General features: G+C 45.5%; 1 protein-coding gene across 2 annotated transcripts; it reads right to left on the bottom strand.

The window, feature by feature from the left end:
* Positions 1 to 461: 461 nt before the first annotated feature.
* On the bottom strand, positions 462 to 10,897 carry si:ch211-71n6.4 (para-nitrobenzyl esterase). 2 transcript variants are annotated; one of them, XM_041035019.1, is made up of 10 exons: positions 10,799 to 10,897; positions 9,156 to 9,426; positions 8,181 to 8,601; positions 7,177 to 7,284; positions 6,852 to 7,048; positions 5,533 to 5,732; positions 5,390 to 5,448; positions 5,107 to 5,274; positions 3,288 to 3,515; positions 462 to 2,693 (listed from the first exon to the last, which is right to left on the bottom strand). In XM_041035019.1, exons 2-10 carry the CDS (start codon positions 9,417 to 9,419, stop codon positions 2,551 to 2,553), a joined length of 1,788 nt encoding a protein of 595 aa, XP_040890953.1. In that variant the 5' UTR covers positions 9,420 to 9,426; positions 10,799 to 10,897; the 3' UTR covers positions 462 to 2,550. The 2 variants fall into 2 exon arrangements, with proteins under 2 accessions (XP_040890953.1, XP_040890943.1); XM_041035009.1 differs by lacking the exon at positions 10,799 to 10,897 and adding an exon at positions 10,044 to 10,125.
* Positions 10,898 to 12,534: the final 1,637 nt, after the last annotated feature.

Raw genomic sequence — 12,534 nt, forward strand, 5'->3', positions numbered from 1 at the left:
TCACAGTGACTCTGTCAGTCCCAGACTCTGGACCCGAGTCCCCTTCAGTGATCCGTGTCCATACAGCAGCTGTGACATCCAGACCTGTGGTGGAAGAAGAAGGTCATTCACACTCATTTAACACACACTGCCTGTTACCTGGATCTGACAGCTGCTCACATCTGATCCAGCCTCAAATATCAATCCAAACCAAACTTGCTTCTTCAGAGTGATGAAAAGACAATTTTGGTTCCACAAAGAACCATTTCTGTGGGTGGTTCCTTAAAGAACCTCCAGAGTTCTTCAGAGGAAACACACACACACACACACTGGGTGGAGAGAGATGGACTCTGTGGCAGATTAGATGGTGAACTGAACTCTGGATTATTTAATGTGTTTGGTGTTTTCTATAAGTCTTTATTATTTCTCTGTGAGAGTAGATAATAAATCTGTACCAACTCTGACAAAAGGAAATAAACAACTGATGTGGTGTCAATTTATTGAGCATATAAAGAGTGAGAAAGTTTCACAGCATCAGCACACAACCAGACAGGATTTCAGAAGGACCTCTGAACCCACGATGCAAACGTCACAAGTGGTTCAAAAAATAGAAAAAATAATTGTGAATAATTGAAGACAACACTGGGAGTAAATCAGTGAATTCATGCAGCTGCTTCACAAACATCTGGAATGAAACAGGATGAAAAAGGGAACAAACTTCAACTAACTCACTGTGACTGCAGCAGAAATACATGTAATAACATACGTTCACAGGAAAGTGCAACGACTTAGTGGCCAAAGCGTTAAAGGTTATGACTCAGTGCAAAGAGCGGAGCTGTGATTCAGCGACACATTCAAAGCTTCACGATCAACACAATTTACTACAAAACTCACACACCTCACATCCCCCTCTCACCTCAGTCACTTCCCTGAATGTAGAAACCCATGTCAGCGTTACCTGGCAGTGAACTGGACCTCAGCTGTGTTCACCTGCTCGTCACTCAAATTCCCTTTAAGTTCTGGAGGCTGCAACTACCCATGTGCCCACGGGACGCGACTGGCCCTTCATGTTCGGCAGCACAGACTCGAAACAGTATCAGAAATCTGTGTGAAACACCTGGAATGAATATTTAAACCACAGCTGAGATGTGACGGAGCTGTGGCACAGCTGGAACCAGATGCAGCCACATCCAGTTTCCACCCGGGCTGTTTCACAGACACACACAGGTCAACAACGTCAACAGTCCAATATTAACCTCATTATCTCGCATTAGTCAGAGTCAGTTCAACAGACACCTTATTTTGAAAGCAGTCACCAAATAAAGGTTCCCAAAATAGGGTTCAGGGACCATCAGGGGCCGTGAGTCATGTTCAGGTTGAGTAAATTTTCCAAACGCCAACAAGACCAGGTGACCTGCTGGACAATGGTCCTGACACGCTGGACCTTCAGGAACCCGACGAGTTCCAGGTTCACTTCATGTCAAATGCTTCTGCTAATATGATTAATCTTGTGTGCACCACTACAGTTAGGTCTCTGGGTTTACAGTCAAGCTGCCAAGTGTCCGTTATGTCCCCTGTATTTAATGTGGCCTTCAAAGTTTTTTAAAAATTCCTGAGAAGCTGAAATTTTGGAGACACTAAATTTTAAGCATATTACTGCTTTTTCTTCCTGATTTGAAAAAGTCCGGATCCCTGTGAGGAAAACACCGAACACGATCAGATAAATATTAAACTTTTTCACTCATTTGTCAAAACTACAAAGCATCTGATTGATCAGCCTTCTGAAGAGGCCTGATGCTCCTTTTTGGTGTTTGATCATATTAACTTTTAACTTAAGTTAAAACAGGGTCACTTTCCATTTAAGGACACTTTACATTCACACTTCACACGTATAAAAATAACCTTCATTTTCCTCTAAATCCTTTAAAAATCCCATTTCAGATCATCCTGAGTGTAAAATTCACTGTCAGTCACTTTGGTCTGTGAGTTTCCTTCAAACCTTTAACAGGCTCCAGATCTGATGAAGTCACTTCACTGTGGAGTGAGTTTGTTAAAGGGTCAATTCGCCCAAATTACAAAAGAGAAGTCAGCTCCTCACTCAGCTCTAACAGTGTCTGACCACGCAGACGGTTTCAGTTTCCTATTTCTTTTTAACAGACAACAGATCCAATGAAAGCTGCTCACACTGAGGTCTGTGGATTATCAGGGGACAGCCAGGACACGGTTTCTTGAGAGAAACATTTCTGTAGAATTTTAAAATGAAATTTCTTTCTCGCTCACAGCGTGAAATAAATTCCATTCACCTTAATTCCACTGGAGTGGAGGCAGAGACGCCTGACAGGCTTCTCAAAACCTGTTCAAGTAAAAGCAAAACTGCTGAATCTGGACGGAAACATGTCACTGGAGGACGGAAAATACGTTTACTGTGCTTCAAACTGACCCTTTGAGTCCAGTTTCTGGCTGCTGGATGAGACGGGGGACTCGTCTACATGAGATCACCTCAGTGTGACAAAGTCTAGTGATGAAGGACTGAGCGGTCAGACGATCGCAGCTCTCAGCCGCCGTCTGCGCTCAGTTCGTCCAGGCGTAGTCGTACAGGCCGTTCTCCTTCCACAGCTCGCACCGAGCAGCAGAGTGGTTCTGAGCCAGCGACAGGCTGCTGGACAGGAGAGCAGTGGCTGCTGGGTATTCAGGCCACTCACTCGCCATCTTACCTGAAAGACAGAAAGAGGACGACAGTGTGGCGTTGAAATCCAGCCTCAAACTGATCAATCTACTGATCAACATTTTTAATAAACAGCAGCGTAAAATACATTTTACGTTTTTAGTTTCTGATTAAGTCAAAGTATGAAATCTGAAGGTAAGAGTGGAAACTTCTGATAGATAGGTGACAATGATATTTTACAGACTAACTGAACAAATCAATTAAAGATTAAGGACAGTGAATCAATATTACATTAGCTGCAGCTCTGCTCCTGCAGCCCTGAAAAGTGGCTATAAATAAGAGGAAGTGGGAGTTTGATACTCAGCAGATTTCTGGTGCACTTTATTAATCTAACGGAAACTTTCCAACCAACACGAATGTGTTTTTAGAGCTTAGAGTCGATAAATGATGAGTCTGAATCTGATGGATCTCTGTGAATTTAACAGCTGCCTGGAGCTGCTCATGATTAAGTTACTGACCTCTGCACTGACCCTCACCGACACCTGTGCTCAAATTTAAGTTTTCCAATACAGATCAGAGGAAAACACGCCAACGTCAACCAACAGGTAGAGGGAAAGTGCTCCGTGGGACGAAGCATTATTACCTGTTTTGGCGAAGTTGACGAGGTGACGTGTGACGAGGTTCTGGAAGCTCCTGTCCTGATCAGAGAGCGGCTTCCCCAGGGCGAACTCCAGCCCTCCGAAGAAAGCCACGACGTCCAGACAGTGGAAGGAGAAGCGGCTGGGGAACGGCAGCAGGTCTCCAGTCACGTTGACCGGTCTGGACGGCGTGTGCGTCACCACGTAGCGATACACAGGGCTGTTCAGTGCAGCTGCAGACACACACAGGTTTGTCAAACGATCTGTAGATGTTTTATAAATCCTTCATCTGAGCCACTGTCCACAGATCTCACACATCAGTACATAAAACGAAGCGATGATTCTGTCTGGAGGAAAGTTTTCAATCTAAAACTCACAAAACTGAGAACATTTCAAACCATTAATGACAGAAGAGACGTCGTGTAAATGGACAACACGAGGTTCGAGTTATGTTTACTACTTTAATGCTACTCTAAAGAAACTGAAAGAACAAGTGTGCCGACGCCTTAAAGCATAAATCCGATGTTATTCTGTTCTTTCTTATTATAAACAAATCCTCTGAAACGCTCTGGATCCCCGTCGTCTCCCGAAGCAGCTGCTCACTGTAGTTTCATTTAAATCAAACACGCAGGAGGAAACGGTGCATTTGCTGTGGATTGTTTCCAGGACAGGAGGGAACACGTGACCCGACATGTGACCCGACATGTGACCCGACATGTGACCCGGTGGACCAGTGTGGATCACTGATGTGGCTCAGAGGGATCAGACACATCAGGCTGTGAGAAACACATGGAAACACATTTTGCAGAGAGGAAGTAAAATACGAAACATCACCGGCTGCTGAATGTTGCTTTGCTTAACTGGGTCTTTCACAGAATATTGGGTTTGGACTGTGAGACTGACTCACAGCGGCAGACACAGTGTCACAGGTAATCAGAGCAAACAGGACGAACCTGAGAGTCAGAGTCTGAATACACAAACATTTCTAAAAAACAGAAAGTCATTATGGGTCTGATTTTTGTTTTGCTGGAAAAAAAAATGATGGGATGAATCTTCAAAATCTCTTATTCATCATCAGGCCAGATTGGCTGTTATTCAGCAACAGGAAAAAAAAAACAGACTGTGCGACATAAAAAAACCCAATGAACCGTGGAGAGGAATCACCCAGGATGCCCTGCGGTTGCCTCTCACAACAGCTAAATGTCATATTACTCAGAGCTTCACCACTGAGTGAGTTTAACAAGCCCCACAGGCACAAAACCTACGTGAAGCACATTTCCACCACAGTGGAAACTCATTGAAGAGCCACAGCAGCTAAACAGAGAGAAACGGGCCGAGGCTTGTTCTTCACAGTAAAACAACTTGTAAACTAAAGCTGTAATAAACTGACGGACAGCAGGAGGCGGAGTCAGCTCCTCTGAGACCAATCGACACTCAGATACATTCAATATGAACCAATGGCTCTTCTCCTAACACATGCAGGACTCAGACATTCAGCTGTTCAGCACACTTCATGGAGCTTTTTCAGCCTCTTTTAGCTCCTGGTTTTGGTTTCGTGGTGACACTTTAGTTTTAGCCCCGTTCAGGATTACCTGCAGTGCAACAACATTCAAGAAATGTTTGAAAACTAAACAATAATATAGTTATAAGCAGAGATAAAAAAGAATTACTTATTATTATTACTTGAAAAAGCTAATTACTTAATGAGGCTCATTTTAATGTTTTCATGAACCATCACTGGTGCTGATCCACTTTAAACCTGTTAACACAGCAAATCACTTCATTGTCTAAAAACCGTGCTGCACAGAACAGGTGTGAGTTTACCTGCAGCTCTCCAGGCCAGGTCGTTGTTGGGGCAGGTGACCCTGATGTCGGACACCATGGTGGTGTAGGCCCTCTCTGGACAGCGGTCTGTGGTGGGACAGGGGGCCGAGCTCGGATACAGGAGCAGTGCGTCTCTGGCGAGACTCTCGTTGAAGGACTTTAGTTTTTCTGAGGGGAGCAGAGACGCGATGGGACAACATGGACAACAGAAGCACTTTGTCATCTGTAACTTACAGCACACGGTTCATATTTAAGTGTCTTTGTTAAACTGAGCAGCTCGTACCTGTTACGAACCACTGGTAGTCCGCCCAGGTCCATGTGGAGATGTTATTAACCAGAGGACTACAGAGGAGACACGCAGGACTGAGAACAGTTTGATCACAGTGACAGGTGACAGTGACGAATCTGATCCAGGTGAGCTCTCACCTGTAGTCAGCCTCCTGCTCTGTCGTCCCGATGAGGAACGGGACGTCACTGTACTCTCCTTTCTTCTCCCAGACCCGAAAAGGCGGAGCTTCCAGGACGTATCCGTCCACCACTGCCACTGGGCCGACGAAGCGGTTTTTAGTGGGGAGGTCTGTCAGGTCATCTCCTCCCCAGGAGGGGTACTCCTGCCACGGGATGGCCTGCGGGGGGGGGGGGGGGGGGGGGGGGAGTAATCAGATCAATAAACTATGGTGTGTGTTAATGCTGATGAAAGAACATGTCGCCCAGTGTGAGACTGGATCACTGCTGTGTTTTAACAGTTTTCGCACACACGCCTGCACACGCACACACACGCACACGCACGCACGCACGCACGCACGCACGCACGCACGCACGCACGCACACACACACACACAGGTTGGTTTGGAGGGAAATCTGAGAAATATTGATTAGAATTAAACATCAAAAACACTGAATTATAAAAGAAATTTCACTTACAGGCATATTTTATGGGACAAACTCAGGTAAACTCATTTAAATAAAAACAATGCAAACAAAAAAGAAGCTGCACAAAGTCTGGGAATCGACCTGAGAGGCAGTTGGAAAAATTTTATGTGACATTTTAAAACACTAATAACAGTAACACACCGTATGATGAGTGCTGCACTTATAAAAGTTCAGCAATCATCATTTTTACTGCCTGTGCTCGTGTGTTATTTCATTTCATAACATACATTATTCAGCACTCGTCCCTGGGTTATAGTCAGACATGTTGAATGGAAGCTCTTTTTAAACGACTCTGGTTTTTCTTCTCTGCAGAGGATCTTTTATTGAATGAATCTTAATGAGGTCTCAGAGTTTAGATGTGGAATACCTGTGTTTAATCACGTCTGCAGACTTCAGCCTCCGGAGTTTGACAGTAAAAAAAAGAAAAAAAAAGAAAGGATAAAATAAAAATCTTTCCATTAGGTTCAGTGTCCGATTTCGTCATTAACGTTCACAGTAAAATCAGAATCGTTCAGGTGCTCTAATACCTGGATGTGACATTATAATCCATCAAAATGAAAAAGCAATTTTCAAAGCGAATCAAAACGTGTCAGTACATCGTAAAGATGAACTATGAATCAGGTCTTTTATGAAATCTTCAAATATTAAAGGGAATAACTACTGCTCTGTATTTTCTGTTATTAGATTTTTGATAATTACTGAACTGCCTCTCTGCTTTGACACAAATGAGCCCGTTGTTCTGATTTTACAGCCAAACTCCCACAAAGTTGAGAGAATTTGTAGAGAGAGTGGAGAAGCAGCGTGGCTCAGACCTGTAGGACCTGTTTGACGGAGAGACGCCTGAGGCAGGTGGCGTTTCTGCAGCCCGTCTTCTCCAGGAACCCCCGATTGTCGGACTCAGCCTTCTCCAGTGTCGCCTCGTAGACGTACGAGCCACTCACGTCCACCGCTGCATGGAAGAGACCCTTCGCCAACGGGGACATCATCATGGTCCACACCGACGTCCCACCTGCACCGCACCGCAGAATAAAAACAGGTGAAACAGTTCAGCACATTACGAACCTGGAACCATCAGTTAACTGAACACGTGCGGCAGGTCTGAGAGACTCACCACAACCCAGACGTACGTTTTCATACCTGAGCTCTGTCCAAATATGGTGACTTTCCCAGGATCTCCTCCAAACAAGTGGATGTTCCTCTGGACCCACTTGAGAGCTGAGATCTGGTCCAAGAAGCCATAGTTCCCTACAGGGGAATGGGGGTGTGGGTGGTAGGGAGGGATCATTTAGAAACGAGAACCTGCTCTGATGTGGCCTCGTTTCCGGCGTCCCATTTTCTCCGTCAGAAACCAAACCGGCCCGCTGCAGCATTCAGGCAGCCTGAACTAAATTTAACTCTTTTCAAGCGGAGGGAGGCAGGAAATGGGGCATGGAATCAGGAGTATTCAGAATTAGAAACGTGAGAGAGGGAGAAGCGGCTCCTGGAAGATGAAAAGGACTTGAGCGCCCTGACTTCATGTCATCACGTCATGTCAGGCTCTCTCATTTAACAGGTCATTTCACATCAAGGTCACAGCGGATTATATAACACAAATTACCCAGCTTGACTCACAGCACGCCAGTTCCTCCCTGAGCGTGCGGAAATAAAAACACGAACATGCAAGAGAGCCTCAGAAATTAGCTCCATTTATCCAGATCACATTAACGCTCATTAAGTATTCACATGTTAATGGAAAGGTATGGACATCCCAGCCTTCAATCTGACTGGGAGCACAACGTAAACACCATGAATATTTCAAAGGCCTGCTTTAATGTATACCGCCTGGAAGAAGCACTGCAGTGATCCCATTTAGGCTAAAGAAAAGTTTTCTTTACTATCACTACTTCTCGAACTTCTCGATCCTAATTTGTGTTTTTAATGGAGCTTGTAAAAAGCTGTTTATTCTCAGTGAATCTGTCCAGTGAAAACGACAGTTTGACCTCTGGTGACACCAAACACTGACGATTACAAACCCGAAAACGAGTTTCCTGCTGCGAGCCAACCCTCCCACCGACAGCGGGACTCTACACGCTGCCTACGGTTCGTCCTGCTCAACAGAAAACGCCGTACGCCTGTTCCTCCGCAGCGTGTCGTGGACTGACCTGAGGTGTTTTTAGGAGAACCTGCTCTCAGCATCTCCAGTGCCAGGAAGCCGAAGGCGTTGAGTCTGTAATTGAAGCTGACGTAGACCATCCCCGTTTCCGCGGCCAGCTTCTCCGTGGGCGAGTATCCCTGCTCTCCTCCGCTGAGCATGTGCAGGTAACCTCCGTGGATCCAGACCATGACGGGCAGCTTGGCGCTGGGCCGCAGCGTGGGCGTCCACACGTTGATGAAGAGGCAGTCCTCCTGGCCCATCACCCTCCCCGCGCTCGACATCGGACGCACCTGAGGGCACATGCTGCGGAAGCGGCTTGCGTCGGTCACCCCGCTCCTGCACACGGGTTCGGCTGGAGGAGCCCAGCGCAGGTTACCGACGGGTGGAGCAGCGTAGGCCATGCCCTTAAAGGAGTAGGCGCCATTTTTCTGAAAAAGACGGATTAAGAAGCGACGGTAGATAAATCAGAGCACTGTGAAACGGACACTGTGTGACCCTCCCACAGCTTTAAACTGGTTTTCTTCAGTTTGTCCTGCTGACAGTGGAAAGTGCTCAGCACAGTTTACAGTAAACAGATCAGCTGTGAGAATAACATCCATCATACAAACTGAACTGAACGTACACATGAATCTGCGGCTCCGCTCTGTTACTGTTTCTGCATACGGAGCGCGCACATTCAGAAATAACACCAGCGACATTTTGTTGGGGAAGTGAAAGGTGAAGAGGAATAAAACGAGGAACTAGATTCAGAGAATTCAGAAGTTAAGGAGCTTTCTGAGGATGAGGCTGAAAACACGTTTCAGGAAAAAGAAAGGTGGAAGAGGAACGATGAGAATCAGCACGGCACCAACGAAAAGAAGAGTCTGTCACTTAAACAGGAGCCGTGATACACAGAGAGTTTAACTACAGCTGTAATGTTCTTCTTCATACGAAGTGTTAATGGCCATTTCTGAAACAGTTCTGAGTCCGAGTCTGAACTCACGTGTTTTCCTCTGTACTCTCCACGGTCTGTTAACACCTGGGCAACACCTGGCGGCAGCGTCTGGGCCACGTAGCCCAGGTAGGTGGCGAGAGCGAGCAGAGAGAGCACGCCGAGGCAGATGAGGAAGATGCAGCGTCGGGACAGCACCAGGAAGGGGCTGATGTAGTGTCTGTGACGGACGTACTGCACCTCGTCCCCGTCCTCCTCCTGAACCAGGTAACGGTACTCTGTCCTCTCTGAGACCTCAAATGTGTCCTCATTCATCTTCGCTCTGGGACAGAAACACAGATCAGATCAGATTTACAGGTGCACAGGTGCACAGCAGGTGCACAGTAAAGCTCCATCAGCTCAGGGGCAGGAGATGACAACATGAAATCATCTGATCATTCGCACATAAATAAATGTAAAATCAAACATGTTGGCATTTTAACAATGGATCCTCGCTCTGCATTGAAGAGAAGGTGTGTGTGTTACAACACTCTGGCACACTCCTTTCAGACAGAGGTCAAAGTTCACTGTTGAAAACACAAGTCCGGTACAGCAGCAACACCCACCACCAGCCCAAAGATAAACAGGAAGCAGGATTATGTTCCTGAATCTGTCAACAGAGACCGGAGGAGACGATTCGACTCCATTCCAACCGATTTGATTCGATCAGATTTGTTTGGATTGTGTTGGATTGTGTTGGATTGTATTGGATTGTGTTGGATTGTATTGGATTGTGTTGGATTGTATTGGATTGTGTTGGATTGTATTGCATTGTGCAGCTGCGTCCAGTAAAATTACGGCAGTAAAATAATAAACTCATGACATTAACAGGACTCACTCTTTGTTTTGATGTAATTGAGGGTAAATTGACTGCAGCTGGATTTGGAGCAGCTCTGTTACCTGCGACGGAGCTTCTTCCCACCGTGGCGCCACATTTCCCTCAGTACAGGGTCTGAATATTCTCTGTAACGTGATCATTGTGTTTCTGTTTGTCACCACAGTCTGAGCGAATATGAATTCTATACATGATCCTATGAGTTTTCATTAAACTGCTGAGTATTTCACAGTCTGTGTTCATAACAAACACAAAACGCGACAGTTGTACAGGAAACGGTTCACAGGGGGCGGACACACACACACACACACACACACACACAAACACACACACACAAACACACACACACAAACACACACACACAAACACACACACACACACACACACACAGTGTGGGGAACAAGGAGCGGACATAAACAGTCACAGTGGAATAAATTGTGTTGCACGCAGCAGATGAATCTATCTAATGTTAATAAAGTTCATGAATTTGAAAAACACAGTAAACTTCAGGCTTTGGGCCAAAGGTCGCGCAGCGTCTGATCACTGTTATTATTGATCTGTGAGTCTGTGAGTTCACAGCAGACACATGAATATTCATCCACAGGCAGAGAACTAAAGAACGAGCAGGTTCACAGTGAAAAGTCAGCTGTTTGGATCTGACATGAACCGAACGCGTCTCCGCTTCCTTCGTTCCTGTTCGTTTCCTTTCCTTTCCTTTCCTTCCTCTGCTCACACGTTCGATCCCTGACTCAAACAGCTGCGACCGAAAAACCTGCGCACACTCAGAAGAGACGATGAAAGACAGAGTTTCATTACTCACCATGTCCCACAAACACAAACACACAACTTCTGCTGCACAGAACTCCAAACACAAGTTGACGCATTTACTTCAGCTGTGGGCGGAGTGCGCATGTCCGAGGCTTTTTTAACATTTAAAGGAACAGTGCGCAGATCTGTCCATCCCTCAGCCTCTGTCCCACCCTCGGTCTCTGATCCCAGCCTCTGTCTCTGTCTCCAGGACAGGAACCGGCTCCTGTAAAGATCCACATGCGAGCTTAATTATTTCCACAGACAGAAACCAACCGGTGAGATGAGTTTACTGATCAATGCATCAGCGGACAGGAAATTACAATAACACTATATAAGACAGACTCTGCTTCATTGTGTGTAAAAGATGGAAAAATCCAGGCACAGTCCTGAGAAACTACAGCAAAGTTTGGGAGGTGGAGCTGATTAAAGAGTAAACTGAGAAGAACAGCTGCACATTATGTTGAATCTCAGCCCAAAGACCCGATTCTTCCTTTGTAGCATAAAATACAAACAGCAGTTTCACTGACAGGGTTAAAACATTAGTGTGGTGTTTAGGAGAAAATATAAAGGAGATGAGCTCATACAGGCTCATACAGATTCATACATGTCACATTCACGTGTTTACCTCATTCCATGATCTGACACGAGGACACGTTTAGAAACATGTGGATGCAACAGATGTGCTGGAGTAATTTCTGTCGTCATCTGAGGAGGAAAAATGTATTGTATTAACACAAAATATCAGACTCATCCTACAATACAACAATAATAATAAATCCACAGTAAGTCAATAAATCAAACAGTAAATATTAAATCTAATTTGATAGTTATTGATCAAATCAAATAACTGATTAGTTAAAGAAACTGTTTGGTCTCAGTCAGCCAATGTTTTCTTTAGCTGAAGGTGAATTTATCATAAAGCAACAACACAAATTCTGCTCAGTCCATGTGGACCAAGCTTCCACGTCTCATTTCACCGCAGAGGAGAAAAGCCTCACCTGGCTCATTGTTCAATTATCTACCTTCAGTCTGTTGTTTACCACAATCAATGAATAGCATCCATAATGAGCACAGAGACCTTGGAAGTGGCTCCGTCACCAGCAACATTACAGAAACCACATTAGTGAAATCAATGCCGATCGATGCAGAGGACGGCCGCGTGCTCGCAGTTAAATGTTCTCACTAATTGTTTGATCAGAGCGATTGACTGAGAGTCCGGGAGGACTGGGTTTCTGCCCCGTCAGCCATTTTACTCACCGACCCGTATCGAAACGAGAGAGACGCGGTGATGTCTGGGAACATTTCAGCCACAGAGGGAATAACTCCTTTGGTTCAGTTCAACCTTGAAGGAAAGAATCTGTCATTTGTCATATGTGACTCAGTTATAACAACAGGCCTGAGGATCAGGGATCAGGCAGCTTCGTCAGCAGGTTTATGATTAATGAAACAAGCTCTCTGAATGTTTGGTTGTGTTTATGTGATGCCGGGGGTTTGAATCAGCTTTGTGTTATTTGGTAATTTTTCACAAAACACCAAAGGTTATTCAGCACAGCCTGTCTCTGGCAGTCCGTAGAACCCAGAACCCAGAACCCAGAAACTGGAAATGTCAGCAGACCTGGTTAACAAGCTCAAGAAAACCAGAGTGGGAACCAACAGGAGCTGCACTGAGGGGATTTAGCACAGGAGCTCATTTTCCACATGGATGATACACCTCTTCACCACAAACACATGAGGAACCTTGGAGCA

Source organism: Toxotes jaculatrix, chromosome 1, assembly GCF_017976425.1.
Source record: "Toxotes jaculatrix isolate fToxJac2 chromosome 1, fToxJac2.pri, whole genome shotgun sequence".
Lineage (NCBI taxonomy): Eukaryota > Metazoa > Chordata > Actinopteri > Toxotidae > Toxotes > Toxotes jaculatrix.